At 37.8% G+C, this 26,506-nt stretch overlaps 1 protein-coding gene across 1 annotated transcript in view; it reads right to left on the bottom strand.

Annotated features, from left to right (window-relative positions):
• The window catches only part of RAB3C (RAB3C, member RAS oncogene family), a 140,025-nt gene that overhangs the window by 52,284 nt on the left and 61,235 nt on the right, over window positions 1-26,506 (bottom strand). Inside the window, exon 3 of the mRNA XM_035553459.2 lies at window positions 18,825-18,943. Coding sequence (XP_035409352.2) covers window positions 18,825-18,943 — 119 coding nt within the window. The remainder of the gene's footprint in view (window positions 1-18,824; window positions 18,944-26,506) is intronic.

Raw genomic sequence — 26,506 nt, 5'->3', positions numbered from 1 at the left:
GAAATCTCAATTCTCTTTCCTCAAAAAAGACAAAGAAAAAAAAAGTCTCATATCACTCTTTCCTATCCTTCTTGAGAATGGAATTAACTATTCAGACTCTTAACTTCCCATTCTTAAAATCACTTAATTCGGGCCTTTTAGTTTTCACTTGTGCTATTTTCTATTTTCTAATTTATTATAATTCATCTTCCAAAAATTCAAAGCCCCCAAAATGATCTACAACCCCAAATATTCTAATTTAAATTTTTAAACACCCAAAGAAGAAGCAGAGAAAAACAACAAAATAATTTGATACCTGATTTAAGATTCCATCTTCTTTTTTTCACAACTTTTGCTTCCCTCACTCCCATCCAAATACTAGTTAAAACTGAAAGACATTCCCTGCAGTCTTCATTGCTAAGGCTCAGAAGGAAACCACAATAAGGTAGGTATGCATTCTTTTCAGAAACTCTCTTTTTCCTCTCCTTTAGTTTCCTCTTTTATTATTATTATTTTTTTTTTGAATGCAGAATTCAATCAAAAAAAAATCACTGGGAGATGGGAATCAAAAAGAATGCTATAAACGCTAACTAAATGATGAATATTAAACAAGCAATACTATTCATATTTTTCAGGCATTTAATTAGGAAGGACTTGCTGATTTCATCCTTGATGGCCTTAGCTATATCTGCAAAATGAGAAAACAAAAGATATTTAAAACTTGATTTTTAACACTGTGGAAGTCTTTAGCTTTCTCTGCAGCAAGTTCTTATATGTTGGACATGGCTGTAAAAAAAAAAAATAATAATAACCAATATATAACAAATCAATAGTTTTCAATTAGGTATACCTAGGAAAATACCGCAGTGCCTTCAGGATAAATAAAGAAGTCCGAAAAACAATTGAGTAAAACTGAAGTGTGATTGACTTGTGTGATTGACATGCTTAAAAGTGAATCCAAACTCTTGTGATTATAAGAATTTTCACTCCAAGGATGCTCATGAAGAATGCATTCAGTTTGATTCTGTGGTTCGTATCTCACCACATAAGAAAGAAGTGCTGCATTTCATGGAGTTTGTAATTAATAATCATATCACTGATCTCTAATAAAAATAACTTAAATACATTCACATAGAGAAATAGATTTTTTTTATGATGCCATTCGCTTCCTGGTGACCTCTACTACCATGACGAGATCCTTTTTTCAACATCTAAATCAAGATCTTGATTTCAGGTCAGTCCAAGTCTGTTAGAATGTTGACTACAGTAGAAGATAACACTTCTAACAGGGTGAAAAAGCATAGGAAGTATAGAAATCGGATGTGTACAGACATCATGGAATTAATGATTCAAATATTCTACTAAATCAGAATGAACCTAAATCATAATTTCCCACAGCAGGTTTTGTAGCATGCAAAACTTCATTTAAAAAAAAAAAAATTCCAACATCTTTATTAAAGAAAATGAGATCAAGAACATGTTTTTTGAGACTGCTGCATATCCCAATAAGCCAAAAGAAAGAGACAGACAAGAAAAAATTGGTCTTATTGAAGTCAGAAGGAGCATTCCATTTTGCTTTGCATTCAACTCCAAGCACAACTTGCATTCAACTCCAAGCACAACTTGCATGGGGCTAGGATGTAGATACCCTGCTTTTTTTTTTTTTTTTTTTTTTTTTTTTTACGAGGAAAACAAAAAGGAGTAGATACAGCATGAGACAATAAAGCAGAAAAGGACTGGGTGTCCCATATGATCTCAGCTACGCAGGAAATATCCCACTATGAAAACAGCAAAACAAACAGCAAATGTGGAACATTTCCTAGAATGTGAAGGTAGGAAATTACTCAGGGGTAACAAGATTATTAGGGAAAATGGAAAGCTATGGTACTGTATCCAGGCAGGAAACCATGGGAGATTTTTGCCTCTACAAAGGCAAAAACCATCTGCATTTAAATTGTGTCAGGGAGCCATGCAATCTGTAGGATTGTACAATAATATTTTAATCCAACATGCACACACAGTGCAATTTTACACTTCAAAACACTCCTCTAGTTCTGCCTGACTAGCTAGGCAAGGGCAGAGGCTAGCAAGATCTGTGCATGGCTGGGGAATAAGCTGGCTGCATGTGAGACTGCTATAATCTGGGGACCATAAAAGCAAACTTAAGCACTTCCTCTGTATATGATAATAGGATGGAGGAGCACGGGAGAGTGTTCAGCTCTCCTCCCTTTGCACACCTCATAGAAATATGAACTGCTTTAACTTACCCAATAATTTAATGTAAACCTTTATTTCTATCACCTTTCACTCATGGGATGAACTCTAGTATTTTGACTTCTTCCTTCAGAAAACAGTGTGGGTTACCAGCCACATTCAAGGAGAAGACAGATACCTGCACTTTTCCAGGCCATCTCTGTGGTTCTAGGGTAGCACAGTTCACTGCTGTTTTAAGCTAACTGTGCTTTGAAAGTGCACTTTAGTCCTTAATGTTCAGGAAATGATTTTGAGGGGAAAGGGTTGTCATTATCAGCTTCAGCTTTGTGCTATGAATATACCGGATCAATATTGAAATACCCTTCTTTGGTCTTTTGCCATATTTTTCTCAAGATAACCTTTACTGTCAGGAAAGTCAACTTCAGCAGTTTATTATATAAAATAAGACTGAAACAGAAGAGAATTTTTTCAGAGACTTTCTACTGATATATGTCCATGAGTGGACTCTCCTGTGTGAAAACAGAATCACTCCAAGAACTGCTCAAATATATTTTTCAAACCTTCTGTTTAATGTAGTACACTTAGTCTATAGCATTCTCCATACTCCCAGTAAAAACTTTTGCTTCTTTCCAATTTCATCCCTTCCTATGAAGTCTTTAACCAGCTAAACAAGATGTGGATAAACCCTGTTTTTGGAAGAGCAGCCTCAAGATACTCAAGAAGAAAACCAAGGGAAAGGAAGACGTCAATAGGCCAGAACGTATGGAAGATAGCTGAGCCACAGAGTAGTGAGAAATAGTTTTTGAAGAGCTGCAATGGAGACTATGGAGAGAAATCAGTATGAGGGGATGTATGAATTCAATAAAGATAAATAACAACAACAACAGATACAGACAGGATTCCAGCAGCAGTTCCCCAGTGGTTTTAGTGTGTGAGACCTCCTGCTCCATCCCACTTGCAGCCTGAGAACTGGAGCCCAGGCTGTGGGGGATGACCCTTGCTGCTGCGCTCCTCAGCACTCACTCAGCTCCCTCTGACTCCTGGCCTTTCATGGCTCCCACAGGTCCCTGATACCTCCCGCAGCCCTTTGCCCCTCAGAAAGAGCTGCTGCCGGTCATCTACTACAGAAATTGACATGAGGAAAGCTCTGAGGGACATCTGATCACCTTCCCATCCTTCTCTGCTAGAAACATATCTACTTTCACTAGAACTATTACTCTTAACAAACAACTTTGCTTTTCCCCGGCTGACTTTCATTTGGAAGACCTATTTCTTTTACCAGTTCCCTCATTTAAAAGCCTCCTTTCTGTCCATTTAGGCTTTTGCCATTCTGTCCAAAAAGGAGACGGAGCCTCGTATCATTTGCTATGTCTGCATGCACTCCCTGTTTGCTGTGCGGGACAGTGCTTTCAGCCTCTTTGAGATCTGCAATATTGTCACCCCTTTACACAGTTCCCTTCTGCTTCCTGGGACATTTCCTGACGTATTCTGCTGTGGGAATATCTCTTATTAACACAATCAGTTCTGAGTGGGTTTTCCCAGTGTGACCTTACTGGGAAAGAAAAAAATACTTAAGTATAGAACTGGAATTAAAACAAATTAAGGTTTTGATCAAGGCTTGCAGCTATCATATACCTGCAAAAGAACCTGCAACATACCCCAGATTTCTGGAAAGTATGAGCCCTGGAAGTTCTGTCTTATGGGATGGTAAAAATGAAGACATCTAAATAACTATTCAGATTTAAAAAAATAATAATAATAATAATTTACACTTGAGGAAAAGATTAATTGTTGCTTTCATAGTAACACAGTGCATCTAGAAGACTGTTTTACTGTGGTAGACAGTACAGAAAGCACTTTGGAAGCCTCCAGTAAACCCAGACTTCCCCTCTAGCTGTAGTACCTGTGCATTTATGTATATATCTAAGCTTTAACTGCAGTAACTAACTCAGTGAAGAGTCTCCATGGAGACTGAAAAGTCATTTCAAACACCCATGACTTTTCCCATATATAAATCTCTCTTAACTGATACTGTGTGAATTTTCAGCTAGGGGCAACATTTGCTGATCATTCTTGGTTACTTGTATATTTTCAGTAATCTGTTCACATATTGACAACAAAACTTTGTGAAGATTATAAAAAATGAAAAGGACTTGTATTTAAGACCAGCTACCAGTATTGATTTTCTATGAAAGAACTGTCTTTAAGTCTGCTTAGAAATATAACTTCAACTGCTGTGTAAACCATTGAGCGTTTGTGGTTTAAAAATTCATAAAAATGTAGATTACAAAGGCTGTACTAAATAAAAAGAGAGTCTATGACAGCTAATTTAAATTTGCACATCTAAAAATATAATACAAAAGAGATGTTTGTTATTTCTCTCAACTTTTCCACAGCTCACACCCATGCAATTTTAATCTATGCTTTTTTTTTTTTTTTTTTAATCGCAGGTGCAGTGTTTTTTTTTGTGGGTGACTTGTCACTAGGTCTTAATGATGTGTTTGCTGATTCTCACCCAGGAGCCAAAAGTGAAAGGACTGATATTAAATATTGCATCAAAAGAGGGTTTGCATCCCTATCCTTTCTGTCTGGTTCATATTTTGTTCTCTGCTTTTCTCCCAGAGGCTGTAACACTCGGTTGTATTATCTCATTGTTTTTAATAAGGGAGCTGCAATATGCAGGCTTCTCTCACATTCGCACTAGAGACTGCTAGAGTCCTGTTTTTTCTTTAGACTTGTTTTGAAATATAATTTATTTATTTTGTTTTGTTTTTTTCTTTATTTTTGCTTCCTTTAGTACAATTTGCCTCTGTTAATGTCTAGCAAAGCACAAATTTTGGTTCAATTAGTATGGATTTCCTACAGAGTTTTGCCCTCCAGGAACAAGAGGAAAAACAATCACCTCACATGGCAGATGCTGGCTGTGTTGTGTAGGGTACATCTGAAAGGCACAGTTTAAAATGTAGATATGGAAAAACTGGGGATGTCACCTTAGACTTGTCTTTGTCAAACTAGGCCTGAAAACAGAAAGTGTTGGTTTTTCAGTCTTTTTTTTTAATTGTCATAACACTTTTTCACTTGCTGTGACCAAAGCACTGTAAGTATATATTTATAGTGCATGCGACAGGAGGTAATTCAAGATAAAATACATTGATTTATTCTTCCCCTTGGAGTATGTTGCTCTTACAATATGAACTCATGGCAGAGGATGGCTGCTACAAGTGGAGGGAGTGAAGAGTTCATGAAAAGCCTCCCTGCTGTGAACACTAGGCAGCTACAGCTCTTCTCTTGATTTTATGTGTGAAGTAAGTTTTAGTCCCAATGGTGGAAAAAAAAGAAAAAAAAAAAAAAAAGAGGGAAGGATGGAGTGAGGTCCCTACTGTTTCTGGTAGTTAGAGCTGACCTGATATGCACCTGCCTCTCTTCATTTTCCTCAATGTTTCCAGGAGTCGTGCACAGGCCTTCTGATTCCCTCCCCACAAATCCTCTGAAACCATAGTTCACCCTCTCTTGTTGAGGCAGCAATGTATAGATGAGACATCTATCGTGTGATCACTGAGCTGCTGCCTAACCCCTTCAGCTCACAGCTTACAGGGAACTTCCCGAAATCACTGAGGCTGTGTGTGCTGGGTTTTGTCACCCTATCCACACGGAGAACTCCAATTATTTTGCAGGAGTAGTTTGCATTAGAAGTCTATACTGCATGAACTAAGCACCGCACGGTGATACCTAAGGTCAGCTGGAGCAAATTAACAAAGTATTGGGAGCAGTATTACTCCAGAGTCTTGCTGGAGTGGCTCAGCTGTCTTGAATCTTTCTGTGGAACACTGCATTATACAGCAAATGCAGCTGCAATGCACTCAAACATTGAGACGGTCCTCAGTTCTTTGTCAGCCAGAACAGAGTAAGAATTACAGCAGGACACTGTCTCTCCTCTGGTCCCTCTGGGGAGTTTTATAAGCATCTTGTGACCTCCAAGGCTCACTGTTTTCACTGCCAGTTCTGCATGAGTATCACATGATGCCTGGAGAAATTAGATATTGTAGAAGTATGTTTTCCTCTAAAGCCTACCTAATAAACACATGAAACCTTGACTCAAATAGAAGATGGGCTTTTCTGTCCTGGTTATCCTATAGAAAGAGAAGTGCTATAATGCCTTTCACCTTTTGAGAAGGAGTGAGCACTTGATCATTACAGAATGCCTGTAATTCAGGTTAAGAAGATACTTTCCCTTCATTTTCCATATTTTTAACTTTATCTTTTAACTTTATCTTCATAAACCTAGAAATTCGGAAAGGTTAATTTGTCTTTAACATGCATATGATAAAAATAGTTTTTTTCTAATGGAAATTCATCCTTGAGGCTCTAGCTTCGGATTTTTTTATTTTTTGCAACAGAGTTAGGTTTTGATGCTTTTACAAGTCTGCTAGATTCGTACCAGGCATAACCTATCCAGAATATATCTGTGTATTTAGAAGGTGCAACATACAGTTCTTCAAGTATCCTGTAATTTGCTCTGGCTGCCAGCTGGAATCATCACTATAATAGCTTTAAGACCTGTTTTAAGTCACCGTTCATGACTTCCTTGAAGCTGAAATTTCCAGAAATCATATTTAATTTGTTCATGCCTTGATGTTCTTTGCATGGATTTGGCAGTGGCTAAAAAAAGAAATAGAACTGACAAAACTACATGACTTTTTTTTTTTTTTTAATGAAAGCATTCATTATTAAGCATACACTATGTATGTCTTGGTTTAATGGTGAGAGTCTTGCAATATTTTGATTACAGACACTCCAAAGGTTTCTTCAGTTGCAGGATAGACCTAAATAGCATGAGGTTATGCTTCAAAAATAACTACTACTACTGGATTACGTTGCTATGTTACTTTGCAGTTTGAATCTAGATATAAGAACATTGATGTCACTTGTCCTGCTTGATTGGTGGGCTGAATTCCAATAAAACTTGTTGTACTCTCCCACATACAGCCTGTATCTCACATAGCTATCATCCTTTCAAAATTACCAATACTTGACAATTTAAACAAGCTGTGTTGAAGTCAGACAGAGAGGAGCTAGCAGAAGAAAGAAAGTGACCTGAGGGGTAGCAGAGGTGAAGGAGGTAATAAGTGAGAGGGTACTCTATCAAACATCTGTCAAAATAACCACAAAGCTATACAGTGCTTTGCTGCTTACTCGTATTTTGTTGGTTTTGTTGGCTTTTTAAACAACCTCCAGGCTGCATGAGCAAAACTGCAGCCTTTGGTACTATTGACACTATCCCAATCCAAAGAAGATAGCTGCAAATCTGAAGTCCCCAACAGGAAAGGCTTCTTCAGTGAATCTCAATGTTTGAGTTTGGTGCAGAGGCCACAATATCTGTCCAAAGCTACAAATAACTAGACTAGAGTATGGAGGAAAGTAAATTTTATGTCACTTGAGCTGAGAGCGGAAACAGTTTAGGGATATTACTGAGCTGCTGATAAAACTCATAGTTGTGGCTGACAGCAAAGCTTTCATTTGGGAATGCTGAGCGACAGGGTGACTTTGTCAACATGCATGGTTACAGGGAGATAAAAAGAGTGTATTAGTTACTGTTCAGCCAATAAAAACTGTCATTGCCACAAGGCTTTGTGACATTCATTGCTGACAATGAGAAGTTTGTGAGTGGATGATAACATGCCAGATTTTATTTTATTTGCTACTGGCTGTGACTGTCTATAAAAAAAAGAGAAAGACCAGAGTGAATATTGGAATCAGTATTTCATATACTTCCCATGGCATATGGTTGTATTACCATGCTTAAGTTTGTTTATCTTCTTAATAAACTCCAGTAGATCAACATCGGTTTCTCAGAGGCATTTTCCACTCTAACTTTTTGGAAAATAGAAGTGTATCATCTTGTCCAGGAAAAAAATAGACAAAACAGCATATTTCATTAAGAGTATCATAAACAGTATAATTAATGAATATTAGTTAAGCATGGCAGCATTTAGATGTTAATCTGATCTTCTGGTTTGTTTTCATCCGCCCCAGTGTAACTCCCTGTGACCATACATGAAGAAAAGCAGGATCAGGAGCGGAATGGAAGGCACCTCCTTTATGTAACAGTTCTCTGACTAGCTGAGTATCTATATTGCCTCATCAGCCATGCAATGAAACTCTATTGTGAAATTTCTGGTCCAACAAAGCAAGTTTATTTTCAGAGTGTCACATCTGCACTATTATTATTAATTATTGATGTTCAGTTCAGTTACCAGCTGAGAGATAGCAGGCTACAAAATAGGTATGTTCTGCTGCTTGCTGTGTGTTCATAAATAACAATGGGCAGACACTCATAAACTAGAGAATAATTCTGCCACATGTGCTCCTGGGAATTAAAATTGAAGTATTAGGATAGTTAAGGCAGACCTATCTTATTGCCAGATGTGGATAGTAGCCAGGCACAGTTTGTCATGTTTTCTCAAATAAAATATTTTGGTGTTTCAAATCAGAACTTCCATGTTTTCCTCAGTGAGGAAAAATGGCCTATGGAAGGAGCAATGTAGATGTCCTTAGTACTGCCCAGATCTGGTAAGAGGAGATGAAATTCATCCCCCGAACTGCAGCCCATATCTGTACGAGTGAGGGCTGCCGAAGAGGTGCAGCCACAGTGGTGATATATCTGCCAGTCTGCAGCTGGTGCTAACAGACAGGCTGCAGTACATGATGCTCCATCTAGCCTGCTGGCCTTGCAGCAAGTATTGTCCAGTTATGGCCAATGGTGGTCCTAATCAACTACCATGTGAGCCAAAACTGAAAAAAAATAACAGGCAAATATGTAAGCCACTCACTAAGCCAGGTAGCTCCAGTGGAAGTGACTTCATCTTGTTGGTGAATTCCTGGAGCATAATACTGATATTAGCTGCTCTGGGGAGCTCTAATCAGCCACCAGCAAACAAGCAGGATCTGGGTGAATGATTGCTATCATGTCTTTGTGACTATGCTGCCCCATCTCAGACTTGAGGGGGAAAAAAAGAGACTTTGAACACCCTGAGAGAATTCTGTCAAGATTATATTTGTTCCCTTCTCTTATTAGACTCTCCATTGTCAGCATTAATACATCTTGATGCAGCTCAGCAGAGCTGAGCAAACACCCTGATATTGGGTAGCAGCATGGTATCTAAGAAGAGGATCGCACATCTATAGTGAAGAAGGTTCAGGTGGGTATAGAACCTTCTGCAGAAGTGCTTTGTCCCACAGCAAAATGAATGAAAGGAGTGGCCTGTAGGATGAAGAAGCAAGTATGGATAAGATCAGTCCCACAGTGTGTTTTCTCTATGACTGAAGAACAGAAGAACAGAAAAAGAAAAATATCATGAAAAGTTAACAGCTGTCTTTTCTGATTAGCTGCTACAATGCAAGAATAATTTTTTTTGACAGTAAACCTACTGAAAACATTATATGATGAGGTTTGAACTTTTATATAAAGGTTTACTGTTTTCAAGACAAAAAGAGTTGGATAAGGATTTGCATAAATTTCCATGTGTAATATGCATATTTAGATTCAGGGTTTAGCGAAAAGAAAATGATAAAAAAATTATCTTCATCAAAGCAATGTTGTCCATCTACCGTGCTGCTTAAACCTAACATCAGATATGTTATCAGGAAGAGCCTTAAAAGAACAGGCATATGTTTTTTTTCATCACTTAGAGCTGTTTACCATGCAAACCTAAAGCCATGCATTTGGCAATACCAGTGACAATAAAGCATTATACATTACTTTCTTGCACACCCAAAACTTCAAGCAACAAATAAAGATTTTAGACACTGAATGCTTTTTGTTGGTCCATCATGAGTGTTATGGATGATATGCTGAAAATTATAGAAAACTGTAATTAAAAATGGAAAACAAGTGATTTACAACATTTTCCTTTCTTCAAAGTTTTCATTTATTTTAGGAAGAATCAGTTGCAGTATATGCTGCTCCTCAAATCTCTAGGGATATGCTGCATGCTTTACTTTGAAATGTGGTGTTATTCTTTTTTTTTTGAATGTACTGGAAGAAACACTGTGGCAGTATTTGGAGTATGTCTGCCAAACTGGGAAGTATGTAGGTGGTTTAAGCTGGCACCAGTTTAGCATTTGTGATCCAAATTATGTTTCATGACAAACTTTTAAGGGAAAAATAAGATATCATCTCACAGAACTACGTTTTCTATATGCAATGTGCAACATCAGGAATTCAGTACCAAATGATTCATGAAAACTGATGAGCAAACTGACATGGAATACAGAATATTGTTTAAATATTTTAAAGCACATTTTTTCCACCAAGTATTGCTCTTTTTATAAATGTCTTGATATGATTTTTAGTGATTTGCTGTTCTTGTTTTAGAAGCACATCTAATTTGTCATTGGACTTAATTCTTCTTACTGAAATAAAAGTGAAAAGGAAAAGTAAAGTGAGTGTTCAGTTTATGAAGATCAAAGAATTTTAGTTTAATGTTCTGCGTAACAAAGTTGTAGTGTGCTTATGTGGCAAGGTTTTGGTAGCAGGGGGGGCCATTGGAGTAGCTTCTGTGAGAAGAATCCAGAAGTTGCCCCATGTTAGATAAAGGGCCCTGCTGCTCACCAGAGCTGGGCCAATAAGAGATGGTGTTTGCGCCTCTGTGAGAACATATTTAAGAAAGGGGGGGGGAAACACTACTGGGGAACAGCATCTGGGAGAGAGAGAAGAGTGAGAAACAGCCCTGCAGCCCCCCAGGTCAGTGCAGCAGGAGGGCAGGAGGTGCTCCAGGCAGGCAGGCAGCAGTTCCCCTGCGGCCTGTGGAGAGGCCCCTGGTGGAGCAGGCTGTCCCCCTGCAGCCCATGGGTCCCACACGGAGCAGATCTCCACGCTGCAGCCCCCCCGTGGAGGAGCCCCCGGTGGAGCAGGTGGATGTGGCCTGGAGGAGGCTGCGGCCCATGGAGAGCCCCCGCAGGAGCAGGCCCCGGGCCGGAGCTGCAGCCCGTGGAGAGGAGCCCACGCAGGAGCAGGGGGTCTGGGGGGAGCTGCCGCCCACCCGTGGGGGACCCGTGCTCCATGTGGGAGCAGGTCTTGAAGAGCTGCTGCCTGTGGGCAGCCCCCGCAGGCTCAGTTCGGGAAGGACGGCATCCCGTGGGAGGGCCCCGCGTGGAGCAGGGGCACAGAGTGACCGTGAGGGAGCGGTGGAGACGAAGCCTCAGGGACTGACCGCAGCCCCCATTCCCTGTTCCCTGCACTGCTCAGGGCGAGGAGGTGGAAGTGGGTGGATGGGGGGAACGTATTCCTGGTTTCTTTCCTTTGTTTCTCACTTCTCTAACTTGTTAGTAATAAGCAATAAGTCTTACTATCTCCCTACTCTAAGTCTGTTTTGCCTGTTACGATAATTGTTTAGCGATCTCCCCATCCTTATCTCAAACCTTGAGCCCTGATTTTCTCCCCTATACCCTTTGAGTAGTGGGAGTGAGAGAGCGGTCATGGTGGAACTCAGCTGCCCACTCAAGTAACACCACAACAGAAGTCCATTTCCAAGAGTAAACATTAAAAGGGAAAAGTGGAAATTTCATTTCTTTGTTTCTTATATTTAAGTCTGTAAAGAATATGAGTCCCCTTAGTGCTCAGAGGGAAGACAAATGAAAAAAATACGCCAAACTGTGATTCATCCTTAAATTTCACCCTTTTCTTTTCACACAATACATTTATGCAATATTAGCGTTTCATTCGTTTTAAATAGGAGAGTGACATGAAACTATCCACCAATGCACAGTTTCATGCATCTGCTTGGCTAAAAACTCTACATCAAATAACTAGAGAATTTGCTTAAATCACTTTGTCCGGCCCTAAGCTAATATACCTAATACCAGAGTCCTCTATCAGAATACTTCTCCAGCTGTCTCTAACCTGCACTGCTGTGTGGAGGTTGCTGTTGGCTGCATGGCAGTCTCTCAGTTTGTGTGTGGATCACTGGTGGACACGATGCAGCTCGAGTCTAGACAGAGCCCCATGGGACAGAGATCCCAAGGACATGCAGGAGGAATGGCACACACGGCTTGCATCAGCGCTCTTTGCAGCAGGACTGCACAAATTGTGCTGCATGTCGGGTCATGTTTTGTCAAAGAGGGATGGAGGTTACATTTGCCCAGAAGCGCTTTCCAGATTTGTTCCCTGATAGCAGCAAATAATGGATTTTTTTCTGAAATGATAGAACTAAGTTCAATATTGAGAGGTAAAAGAAAAATAGCCTGTCTGTAGATCAAGCATGTGTTGAGCATGAATATTAGACTGGAAGTTGAGAGGTGGCAGCAAAAACACTGAACCTTTTAGAACATATGCTCTTTAGAAGTGCATGTAGCAGTGCTGACATTAACTTAATGGGCTAATTTGCTTTGAGGAATTTTTACATTCACCCATTAACATGCTAATGTATTTTCCAATTTTATTTCTTTCTCTGAATGACAATTCAAAAAATGCCATCATGTCTCTTACTAGAAGAGAAACATGTAACAGAACACAGAAAAAAATAATTTCTAGCACACTGTAGCTATACCTGCTAACTTGTATTTTACTCAGAGTACTAAAAGGAAACAAAAAGCAAATATTTTGAAGAAACTGTACATTTTGTTTTCCACAGTGCTGTCCAGAATGACAATTATTATTGGCATTTCAGTAAATTCAGCTGTCTAATGCCATAGTGGAGTGAATTTTCATATTTTTTTAAAGCCTTAACTCTGAAGATTATCTTGTATGGGTAGTAGCACAGTCACTCTTTAAAGCTCTGCTTTCAAACTACTTCAAATTTTACTTTGAAGATTTTAATTCAAGCCATGCATACTGTAGGGGAAAAAAAAAAAAAGAGAGACAAGAAAAAAAAAACAAAACAATACCACAGTTTCTGGTAATGGCTTAGCTCCTAATATTGCACAGATCTATTCTGGTCTTACTTGATGACTACTGTTTCATTTCTATTGTCTTTCCCCAGAACCAATTCCCAATAACTATCTCCCATGTATTATGGGCACAGATGAGTGACACATGAATAGAATTTATTCTGTTGTCTCTAATTTGAAATTCACTAAATCTTCACATTGTTCCACTAAATTCTGCAACAATTTCATATGAAAATGCACAAACAAACACAATATAACAAAATTATTAAATCAGAAATTGTCTGCTATGTGCTAAGCCTCTGTCTGCTTCATATAATAGGCAGAATATATACCTCCTGCCAGCTGATTCCTTCCTGAAGGTGATGAGCTTGAACTAACAGAAGGATGGAGAGCTGTTTAAATCACACAGGAGAAAAAAAAAAGCAAGAGAAAAAGAGAAAAGAGAAGTGTCTTCAATGGAAGACTCTCTGAACTTCTTAACATATGTAATAGTACTCCTTTCCAAAGGGGACATTAAAAATTATCTGTCCAAAGTCCTTAAGTTCCTTCAACTTTGTGTGTCTCCTGAAGAGACATTTTGGGATCTGATATTCCAGCAATGCAGTATTCTCAAATTTTGAATGCCTGCACAAAGAAGCCCTTCACAGCGTCCTTTCAGCAGTTACCATACCGTGATAGATATTGCCAGACAAACTCTTCGAGCTGGGACAACTTTTTCAGGTTCAGAGGACTGACTTAAAGTGTGTGTACACCATTATATGTAGTGTCCCTGTCTAGCCTTTGGATTGTGCAAAGTTTCAAGTCATCCAGCTGGATTTCAACCTAGAACATAAAGCTTCAGGCTTTTATATCATGGCTTACATTCCTGCTGTTTCTAACCTAGAAATATTTGAAAGTATTCTGGGTATAAATAAATCTCCAAACCCAAATCACTCAGTAAAAGGATAGAAAGGTTGCACATATAAAAACAGTTTTAACTTCCAACTCAGGAACACTTATTTTCCTGGCACTTCTATGGAACTCAACATAATGATTTGAAAGCATTTCTACCATAAGGAGCCACTGCCATAAGGCTAACAACTTATGTGGAGAGAACCACTAAGAGGAAAGGTGTCATAAAAGCCCCTAGTGAAATGTAATAATGAAAAAGGCTAAAAATGTAAATGCTACAGATGACAGAATAAAAGAAGAATGAATGCAAGCACTGTGACATTATAACTGAACTCCTAAAACAAATATGCATTGAAGTGGCATGGAGACACTTGTAACATTTACTGATTTCCTATTCAGATTTAAAAATAAGTTTATTTAAGAAAATCAGATTTCATTAGATTAATTCCTTGAAATATGTGGGTGTTATCTAAAGAATTCATCTAGATGGCATGTTTTGGTTCTTGCCTGTTTCTAATGTGGGCTCTTTAGACCTCAGCCGAGCAGAAAAATGATGCCCTCCAAGTGGTTCCTATTTACAGGAAAAAAATTATGTTCCCAAAATCTGTGAATAATTTTGCAGATTCTGCAATGCGAGAAAGCACATCCAAGTACACAACTTGCACTTGCAGCAGTAGCTGCGCTTCTGGAGGAAAAGACCTCCTGCAAAAGGCAGCTTCAAAATCTGGGCGGAGCTCCATAGGAGGTCTGCTGAGTCAAAGCATGTTTGCTTTGCTGTTTCTACTAGCAGCCAGATTTTCAGCATGCACCGTCTCTCACTGAATAAAAACAGAAGATGTTGGTCCTTGGAAACTTCTGAAAATCTGTATCTACATGAGGAGAGTATTGTTCAGTGCTGTGACTACTGCCACTGTCATTTTCTTTGGAGGGAACACATGCAGAGACTGACTTGGCACTGCTTCCTGGACAGCAGTACTGGCTTGTTCAGGCTGGTCATGTACACAGGTTGTTCACCTAACCTGCTACAAGTGATAGATGCTCCATGAGACAAACTAACTTCCCCTGCCTTAGTTAAACAAGTACTCTTAATAATGATCCTTCCTGTCTGAGGAAGGCAAACTGTCTTTCCCCATTTTGTCTAGACATATAATATTTTTTTGGAATGTCAATATTGTAAATAATGCATTCCATCTCTTCTCCACCATGGAAAAAGGTTATGCAGGGACTGAGTCTTGACGTATGAACCTCTCCAAATATTTCACAAAGAAAAATTAAGTAACAAAAATTCTTGTTAGCTGCAGAATTCAAATACAAATTGCTTCTGAAATCTAGAGCAAGAAAGCATTTTGCCTCTTTATTTTTTTCCTTTCATTCTAGTTCTCTCTAAAAGTTGAAAATATATAATTAAAATAATGTCAGTTTAGAGAACAATACCAGCAAAATGCACCACAGAGATAAAAGTAGGTGACTGATTCTTCTTCAGGAGAGCTAGCTAGAAGACAAGCAATACTCTCTAAAATTAATATAGAGAAATAAATTAGTTGCTGAAATGGATTAATTCTGGTTAGAGATCTCTCAATAGAGGAATGAAAAAGGGTTGTAATCGTTAAATAGGGGCATGTGGGCTAGTGGGGTGTTGCATGAATTTTCTTGGAGAAATACTCTTTTCTAATACCAATATTTTTTAATCTCAAAAGAAAAAATCTACTTAGGTTACAACTTTTGTTTTTACTGTCATCTGTAATCTGTGAGGTTTTTGATTTTACTTAGTGAAGGTGAGATATGAATGTTTCCTGAAGTATCTGCAGTATGGTTGAAAATTATTGGACTTTCAAGTCTTTTAGCCAAGACGAAACACTTTCTCAGTCTCACGCACTGGTAGAAAAATGTTTGCCTGCCGAACTGTTGCATATATTGGTGTTAATAGGTTTCGATAAAAATACAGACTTTGATTTCTTTTCTATGTAAAATGTTAATGGTCTGATTAGATATATTATTTCTCACAGCTAAACAAACTCATGCTGATCTAAGCATGGGATATTTGGAAATATGGCAATCTATCTGTTGTTACAAAACAGAGATGTCAGCCATATTTCAGACTGAACAAATTTTTTTTCAATATGAGTACAAAAGCTTGAACAAACTGATTTTAAGGAATCATGAACTCCTTTATCCAGATGTAAAGGACACCTGGAAATTCGTTGTCCTAAATATAATGTCATTTCTAGATGAAGCCCTAGAGCTAATGGATTTTGAGCTTGGATTTGGCCCATTGTGTACATATGTGAAATGGTATCACTGCCATGGAGGTACGTTTATCACAGGGAAAAGCATTTTAAGCCCCAGAGAGGGTTTAAAGCTCCCTCTCTGTCCCTGTATCTTTCACAAATGCAGACAAATGTGCACAGCCACGTTTGGTCGCCTGCAGCATTGGTAACTGTGAGTTTTCTTTAACTTCTCTCCCATTCAGAAGCAAGCTGTAGTTCTGTGGTTGATATCAAAACTGGAGTATGGGTTAATAAAATCAATTATCAACTGTGAGATGGGAGGAATAAAACAGAGAGGAAGAACAGCAGGGCAGCAACTGGGTTCATGAAATTAAAAATGAAAATAAAAGCAAATCTATGTCTCATCCTGACAAGTGAGGCACTCTGCCTGTCTGTCATCCCTTTCATCATGCAGATGACTCCTCAGTAGCTCTAGGCATATAATCATGCAATCCCCTGTCCACCAAATTTCCACAGCAGCTGCCAACTGTTTGTAAAGCTTCTAGTTAAAAATTATGGAAAATCATATTTCACAAACCTAAAAGCTCCATAACTTTTAAATATTTTCTTGTTTCATTTTACAGTGAGTTTTGATTTAATTCGCATGAAGCCTAGTTATTTTTTACTAGGAAAGAAGGAATGGCAGTGGCAATAGATTTATGAGGCTGAAAAACAAACAGGTGGGGAAATTAATAATAAGTACTCATATTTACAGTTGCTATAAGGAAACCTTTGTATCAGAGGAAGCTAGATAATACATGGCATACCATCTGGTTTGCCTAGAGATGAGGCAATGAGATTTGCAGATTACAGCTGGTCACCAACAGCCATTATCACACAGATAAACCAGTGCTTGAATGGAATTGGCCCATTGACAAAGGATAGCAGAACCAAACCAAGAAAAAGCTTCAGCTGGCAGGCCCAGGAAGCAGTGGTGCTGGCTGGCACACCTGCAGGGTCACAGGTTTAGGGTGGGTTCTTTGTTCCTTGGTTTTGCTAAACTTCCACAGCAGCACCTACAAATTACAGCTGCCTACTATTAGGTAGGAGAATCTGTTTCGTGCTGTTGAGCAGAGCAGTACTTGCAAATGTATAACATCAAGCCCTCAGCATAATACCTTCAGCTTGTACAAAAGGGACAGAATACCCCCTTCGCATAACAAGTTACAGTGAACAAACCTGTCTTCCACTTTGAGTACCGTGCAGAGTCTCCTCTCAGATAAATTCATTTATCCAAAAGCTAGTCATCTGGTCTATACTAGTTATATAAGTTCATCGATTCTCTAGTAAACAGAAAGAGATGGACCCTTCATAAAAGCAATTCAGTGTAGAGTTGTACTGACAGCAATGAGAAGGTAGGACACCATCTGGAGTTGTCCATTTCCATTGGATGAATGACTACATCCGTAGTGTTCAGACTAGATGTGTTAGGCAACACAAGATTTTATTTCTTGTAAAGCAGAATCAAGCTAAGGTTCTCAGTTCTTATTTTCTGAGTGCTGAATGGCCAGATTCAGCATACCCAGATGAGGAAAATATACAGGTGTAGAGAGAGATGATGCTCCATGGGCTCAGTGGTACTTTCTCTCACAGTAATAAGTAGAAGAGTGTGAAAGAAAGAACGTTTTTTATCGGAGAGTCTGTGGCTAGGCAACAATTCCCATTAGAAACAGGCATCATAACATCATTGCCTTTTAATTCAAATGTAAAATGTGTTTCCAACCTTGCCAATCCTGAAAAAAAAACTATACAATAAAGCACATCTTAAAACAACAAAAAGAGCCAAAGAAATATACTGAACAATCATGCAAACTCTGAACAAAATACTCTCTCAAACATGATTCTCCCATGGTAACAATGTGCAAGAGAGCACACAGAACACATCTGACAAATGCTATTCATATCACCCAGAGCACTGCTAGGAGGCTCTCAGATATGAAAATAACTCTTAAAGGATAAGATGAGACAGCTGAGAGTAGCTCTAGTTTTCCTTTTTGGTCAGCTTTACTTTAAAAAAGCCTTAAATTGTTTGGATCCTGGTTGATCCATACCTGATTAAAATGACATGCTGTTATGGAGACATCTTGACATTCACAAAATATATGGTAATACAGGTACCATCTATTTTAGATTCTATAACTCTGATGAAGTTTTCTCATAATTTTTACATTTAAGCCACATGAATGAAAATGTAATGTCTAACCAGGTAAGGTTAAAAACAACATTAAAGAATTAAATCGAATGACAACCCCACGCACAGAATCCCATTTCTTTCCATGAACTATGGAAACGTTTTCTGGTATTTTAGCAATTATTCTCTATGTTAGCATGTTGCTGTTTTTAGTGTTATAAATAACCTACATTAACTGACATCACAGAAAACACAATGGTTGCTAAGAATCAGATCCACCACATTTAAAGTAGTCACTGTCTTTCCACAAGAACAGAAATCCTACCTTTGGGTATTGGAATGCTTGGACACTGTATCTGGAAATAACTATTCAAAAATAATTTACACTATCACAACAGGTAAGTGATATCAAACATTCTCTGTGATAGTTAATATGAGATCCAAGTTTTACTTACCAATCCTGCACAGCATTGAAGGATTCTTCATTCGTGATGTCATACATTAAAATGAAGCCCATTGCACCCCGGTAGTAAGCTGTGGTAATTGTTCTGTATCTCTCCTGACCTGCCGTGTCCTAAAACAGTAATAGAGAAACTTTTTACATACTGCAGATAACTTGAAATATGCGTGTGTTTTTTTTTTTTTTAAAAAAAAAGGAAGAAAACTCCAACGATGGCCGTTGTACAACTCTGCAATCCCCCTCATAAAACTAATCAACAGGGAGAAAACTGAGGATAACAGGAAAAAGGAGAATTCTGCTTTGGATTAAAATAGGAGGAATATGTCCATTCTGCAACGAGGTGAGAAGCAGAAAGGTATGGCAGTGTGTCAGGTACTATAACAGATGTCTTTCATTGCTTCATGTCATGCAACAACCTGAATTTTGGGTGAGAACCTCGTCTCCTGCTTCTGCCTTGGACATTTCCATAAAGTCTCATGTTCTGGACCAAAAACTGTGATAAATGAGCATCCTTAAGATCTTCACCATAAGACCAGTATGATTTCTGAAGTCTGGGAATGTCCTGGCTAAAAAGGCAATGTCTACTTGCTCTGTTTTTGTGATTTTAAGCCATTGGTACTCATGCCAACTTTAGCACAAATATGGATTTGCGCTGACAAAATAAAAGCTGACATACTGTTCTCTTAAAATAAGGATAATAGCTGACCAAAAAAAAAAAAAAGTCTGCTAGCAGTCACTTGCCGCAAACCAGTTTTCTCTCTCATTCTCTGTATCTCATCTTCCTGTCTGTAAAGTCATGAATTTAAGTTTTCCATTTTCCTACTCCTTGCTTTTTTTACTTCCATTAGGAACCATCGGGGCAGGGACTACCTGTTACTACTACATTTAGATGCAACATCTATCATAGCCACCCATGTCTGTACTAAGATTATGAGACACCATCAATAACCAAATTACAGGTATCCCGTTGCAACATGCTTATTTATCATTTTTAACCATAAACATTAAAAGCTTCAGATGAAACATACATAACATTTCAGTGTAATCCTGTAACTGTAATAGATCAACTGAACATCTTTAGTTTTAATGGACTTTGAATCATAATTTCATTATTTCAGATTTTTTGAGTAGATAAGAACTAGTTTAACATACAGTAAGAACAAATTTATTTAATTTGTCTTCCTACTGAGAGAGAAGATTAACCTGTGGTAGACAATGTTTTATTTGGATTGTTTTCTGAAATAGTTTTTGTGTTAGTAGTACTCTTACGAAGAAGAGAAAAATAGGTTGAAATGGCATTCTTTACATTTTGTTTATCCTTAAACTAATAAAGGAATAAAGTAGATTCTACATAAATCAGAAACCACTTACAAAACAAGAAATATTCTTGATTTTTTTTTCTATTTGGTTTCAGTTACTGAGACCAAACAAAGTTTTACCTAAAGTATATGGATTCAGTTCATTCTGGATTACTGTTGCTACTGCCTTGATGTAGCTTCAGTGCTCCAAGACTGAAAGTTTTATAGAAGTTAAACCCTAATAAGTCTCATGAGAGGTTAGGCTCTGCCGTTTTGTCTGCGAAAGGCCAGACAACCCTACTTTTTCTGTTTATACTCTGAACTGGCCAAGCCTTTTTCACCTGTGGTCTGGAGGCTGGATAGCTGTATTAGCAGAACTGCTTCCAGTTTTTCTGATAGTATTACTGAATATTAAGGTATTAAGACTCTTGCACTAAGCCTGTGTATATTCTAATACTTGGAGATCATTTCTTTCTCAGTAGGTCATACTCTGTAAATAAAAGAAAAGTACCATTGAAATGTCGAGTAAAATCATAATTAGAAGAAGAAATATCACATTTCATTACCTAAAACCTTGTCTTTGTATTTCTTTTATGGAGTAAGTTTTACTCTCACATGTTTTGCCTGCTTCATTTATTTGATTTGATACTAGGGAAAAGAGCTGGGAGAGACAGAAGGAAAACACAGCCTGTAGCAAGCACACAGCTTTACTGTACAGAACAGATACGATTTACAAACAAGTTTTGGCAGTGTCTATCTGCTTGTTTGTCAGTCAGAGGCATGTGTGGTTGGAAATATGACTGTATGACAAGCTGAAGCCCACCATTACTGAAGTAAATCTTATTTTGCTGTGGGTGATTTCCACTGAAGCCTGTCTGCAGATAAGGGTGAACAGCTCCAGCAGTTGAGCCATAAGCCAGTGAGGCTTCCTATCCCAAGATACATACCACTTTCTATAGAGTCTTAAGGAGATTTTGTATAGATGTAGGTGTTCTTGATTACAGAGAGTAAAAATGAGTGTAAAGGAAGACAAATCGAGATGAAAATTTCTTAAATAATTTTGCACAGAAGGAAACAAATCTGCAGATGGGAATATAAGCATGGACTGACTTTCGGAAAGGAAATGCTGGACCTAGGCATTTCGTTAAACCCGGTCAAGGAAGGAACTAGGTATTTGGGGTTGTTCTTAACACAGGTACCTAATATGTGCCTGTAGCTAATACTTTTATAAATAAAAAAGTTTTCTTATGTGGTATTTCAGCATACAGTATAGAAAGATGACCATGAATAGGGTAGAGATTATTAGGTTCACATGTTGAACAGTCCTGTTGGCAATAAGAAAAATTCACTTTCTATAAAGAATATAATTGTGACTGGCTGAATGTACAAATTATGTGCTGGAACATTTATGATTGTGTAAGAAATGAAATGAATATTAGCAATCAATTTTATCAAAAGGTTTGTGTTTCACACATTCATAAGCATGTTTGTATTCTGACTAGAATATATTCTCAAACACCCTAAAGAAGGCTCCTTTTATAGTACTGCTAAGGAACAAAAATATCATGTCTGAAAAAATATCATGTCTGAAAAACTAGTACACTGGAAACATCAAATACTTAAATATTATATTTTATTACAACAATTTAATGTATTTGAAACAAATAATGTAATGATATAAATGGTTTTTCTGTCTGTTAGCTTTCATTCTTATGGAAGAACTGAGCAGAAAATAATTTTCATATTTCATTGTATGTATAACTGTAACTCACTGAGATACTGGTATGTAGTTGAAGAAAACCTTTTCCAATTCAGGTGTGGGTACTGACTGCTGCTATTTTACCTTAGTTTTTTGTTTTGTTTTGCTTTTGTTTGTTTGATTATTTTTTTTCCCAAGACCATGGAATTTATTCGATGACCATCCTTTTACATTTATATTCTGAAATATAATGTCTGCATTTTGCACTTGTATTTATTTCTAAGCAAACTAAATAAAATAAGCCTGAGGAAGAATAAAAATTGACCTATTACTAAATGACATTTTAACCAAAGCAGTTCACTTCCATCTTTGATGGGCAGAAAATAAGACACATAAATCATCTTGGGGGCCTGTTCATTCATGTAAATAATGTCTGATAAGGACAGGTCTGATAAGGTTCATTAAAGTAGTAGAGTAGACAAGCAGAAGGGAATGAATGACAGTGAGGGAATGACAATGATTTATGAAAAGTTCTATGCATGGGAGACAAGAAGAGTTATTTTACAAATCTTGAAACAAAATAAAAGGGGTCTCAACAGCTGCAAGGAATACTTTCAAATAATAATAAAAAATATAGTAAAATAAAAAAATTGCATTCATAAATTGTTTTTAATAAAGTTCCTGCAATCCCATTAGCTTCTGGTTAGGTGACAAACCAAAGGTCTGGTTAGTAACACAATCTTAGTGATTTTTTTTTTTTAAAAGGTATCAGATCTTAGACATTAAATCACAGAAAGATGAGGCTTAGTGGAAATAGCACTTCAGAAATTATCCAATTTCTGAGCACGGCATACAGCATGCTAACAAATAGCACGTGGCCCTGAGTATTTGGAAGACCTGCACAGTTTGGCCTTGTGTACTCTGATGTCTCCGGTATGGGTTGGGTTTTTTATTGGTAGTGATTTGTTTGTGTTTATGTTATACTTTTATTAATATTTCCACTTATAATTGAAGTAGGGTATTTACAAACATTTTTATGCTCCAGATCCTGACATGTGCTCTCTTCCCCATGTCTCGTCCAGTTCTCCCTTCCCATTTATCAGAGGGGGAACACTCTCCTTGGCCTTTCTTTCCTGACCAATGTACCTATAGAATCCCTTGTGGAGCTACATAATTCCAGATTACCTTGGCCATTCACTCAAGTTAAACTTAAAACTGTGAAGCTGACAATATAATAAAAGCTTAAAGGGAAGATACATCAGTTATTTTTACAGTAACCACGTGAACAAGGCTTTTGTCATGTGCTTCTCCCTTGAAACTACCCTTGAATAACTGGGAAATTTCCTACAGATTCTAGTGCCATGCCATAGAAAGCTTTAGTGTAGTTGCTGACAGCACTGCTCCCAGAAGAATGGAGAGTTATACAATAACGGCCATCTGAGCAACTAGAAACACTTAGTAACAGCGATCTAGCTGGCACTAAAAGAACCAGTATTGCACATGAAGTTAAGCATTTATGGGGTCAAGAAAGTCTCAAAATAGAAAACAAAAAATCCATAGTTTTGATAACGATCTTGAAAAATAATAACCATTTAGGCTTGCAGTGCTTAGTTAGCTGAGTTAACTTGGCAGAAGTAAATCCCCCTCACTGTCAAGACCTACTTAGGCTGACTTCACCCAGACTTGGCCATGGTAGCACATATACTTTGATTATACCAATGATTGTGAGCAATGCATTTAAATCTGGCCCTTTCTGAATTCATTTGCTGAGTGTGTGCACTCCCTCTCTTCCTTGCCTAGCACTGTGGCACTGAACAATACTTTATGTAAATAACTTCCATGTAGAGTTAATCATTAGTAATGCAGACAGTTTTGAAGGTGAAAGCAAACAGCATTTGGCAGCAAGTACTTTTAATGAGTCTGTCATTACAGAATTCAGTCTGCAAAACACAAACTGATTTTGTAGCATACCCAAGTGACTCTATGCCTCTGCATTTCTGTCTTGTGTGCTAAACATACAAATATCATTTTAGATCCATCTCGCCACATTTTAAGTTTTACTCATATCACAATGCAGCTTGTGCCAGAAAACTAGCAGCAGTGGAAGAGGATTTCTTGGATGGCGTCTATATCTCTGCTGCATGTCCACAACATTTGTAGAGTGGCAAACAGAAATATAAAATTAGAAATATGAATTGGGTGAATTCTCACTTTACAGGTCAACGTTTTCTGTGAATTAACACAAAATTGGCACAGCAACCAAGAACTGCAGCTCCTTTATGAATGTGCATGTGTTTGTATATTTATAAATATATATATATATGTATTGAAAGCAAACATTTGTAACTTAAAAAGCCAGCTACTCAGTCTGCCAGTACACATCTGCTAGAGCTGTATGCTAGTCCCTATAACTCACATCGAAATCACAGTTGGCAGTTCATTCATATGGGAGGGATGCAGGAGCATGGCAGGGCCAGCTGGAAATATGTGGGGCCAGAGCTTAGAGCAGAGGCATTATTCCAAATGGGCCAACAAAATGGGTCTAGGAGGGTTGTCCTGGCAGGCAGAAGGTGGGGCAGAGATTATCCTAGAGGAATAGTTTGGCTCCCAGACTGTCCAAGCCAGGGTTGTAAAAGTACTTTACTGCCCGATTTGCTTTCTCTCACAACATCCATGCAGCTGGTGACTGTTGCAGAAGTTTATTTCCTTTTAAATTTCCTATTTTTCTTTTTTCCTGTTCTTTCTTGTCTTTCCTTCTTTAAGACTTGCATAAAACTTTTCATTCTCGGCAGTTCAGCTACCACTCCTTCCTAAAGCACAATGCTTAGGAAGTCCCTGGCATTACTGCCTCTTTTCTAGCTCAGTGTAGCTTGACCTCAGCTGCCATTTGTTCTGGAGTTAAGTTTTGAGCACCCTCTGCCATTTTCATAGCATGTCTCCCTCTTTCCCTGCCATGAACTGCAGCTTTCTCCTTGTCCTGTCTTCACTTTGTGGCCTGTCATGTTCTGGGGGAAGTGATGATCATTTCTTCTGGTCCTTCTTCCCCATCTTTAAACACACTTCATAAAAAAATCTGTCAGATCAGTGGGTCCTGGCTTCTCTTCAAGAGTAAAACAGATTAATTTGATTTAAGTATCATTTTATATTTTAACCACATATTTTAACCATGTTTCATGTTGGGGCTTAAGAAGTATTTTTCTTTCTGGAAAGACTTAGGTTTAACTTTCAGGATATATTTTTCTTCTATTATAATATGGAACCAAACTTTAAGTTCAGCTCTAAATATGTATGGTGGAAATCAAGAATTTACAAAATGTTATAATTCACACTTCATGTAATAATGAAGGCATGTTTTCTGAGGAAAATTAAAAGGCTAATTACATCAGAATCCAGCCTTTTTCTGAAGAAAAATCAGTTGAACAGCTTCATATTTGTATTGTTATTTTAATTACTTGTATATCAGACTGTACAAATTTCCTAATATTTTTCAGAAAAAATAAAATAAGACAACAGAGAGCCATGCTGAAAAAAAATATGACATACAAGAAAACCAGCAAAGCTTTGATAAGGATCTTTCTTTGACAGGCAGCTGGAAAATCATGTGATATTCCTAATGTTGTCATATTTGGTCTTTAGAGCTCCTGCTCCCAGCGTCCTGTGACTGCACAAGAACAATTTTTGTTTGTTTGTTTGTTTGTTTATTTAATCTTTGTATTTAGAGACAAGATGTGTCCCTGTGCATAATGAAGTAACTAGAGGCATTTAATATGGACTGGAATTACTACTGTATTAAGAATAAAAGTTTTACTAAAACCAAAATCATTTAGGAATGCTGACACCTGACACTGAATTCTATCAAAGCTTGAAAGGCTCAACACAGCTTGCTTTTCAGTGAAAGGAACACACAAAATCTGTTATATCTACAGTAATATTTCAAGGGATGGTAATCTGAGAAGCCTGACACTCAAACACTCTACCTACAGTCTTCGGACTCAGCAGTAAGTCTCCTTAGCCTCCAGGAGTGTACTTGCTTCCTCTGAAAGTGGTCATCATACAACAGGGTAAGGTTGTAGCAACTCAGTCCCAATGATGTGAGACTTATTCATATTAGTAACATATGAAGCAGAGCTATTTCATGCGTAGATGAAGGAGAAACTAAATAGTCCTTGTCTCATTCTGCTTTAGTAACTTCTATTTGGTATTTGTAACTTGACAGTGTTTCAAAACTGACTCTTCAACACACAAAGCTTAAAAATAATCTAAAAATAGGTGTGTTCCTGTCTTATGACAAATATGTTGTTCATTGTTTTTTGTTTGTTTGTTTGTTTTACAGCTCTGTTAAAGCTTTTACAATTTTGCCTGATCTCCCACCATTTTTGAAAGGCATTTACCTTTCATTTAGCAGTGAAGAAAAAACAAACAAACAAACAAAAAACACTGGGCTAAAATATACATTCAGAGAATTGGAGCCAAGCTGGCTGTTATCACACAAGCAGAGAGCAATGTCCAGGTATACTGGAATTCCGCTGTACATTCTGCCGCTTCCCATTTCTATACTTCAATTATATACGTATAAATCTTTTGTGTTAACTACTTCTCTCTAGAACCTATTTGTAAAATAGGAGTAATAAGCTTTCACCTTACTCTCTTGTCATCTGTCCTATTCTGCATCTTGAAGAC

The sequence above is a fragment of the Cygnus atratus genome, chromosome Z (assembly GCF_013377495.2).
Source record: "Cygnus atratus isolate AKBS03 ecotype Queensland, Australia chromosome Z, CAtr_DNAZoo_HiC_assembly, whole genome shotgun sequence".
Taxonomy (NCBI): Eukaryota; Metazoa; Chordata; class Aves; order Anseriformes; family Anatidae; genus Cygnus; species Cygnus atratus.
The sequence above is the reverse complement of the archived record's forward strand: the minus strand, read 5'-3'. Positions and strand labels throughout refer to the sequence as shown.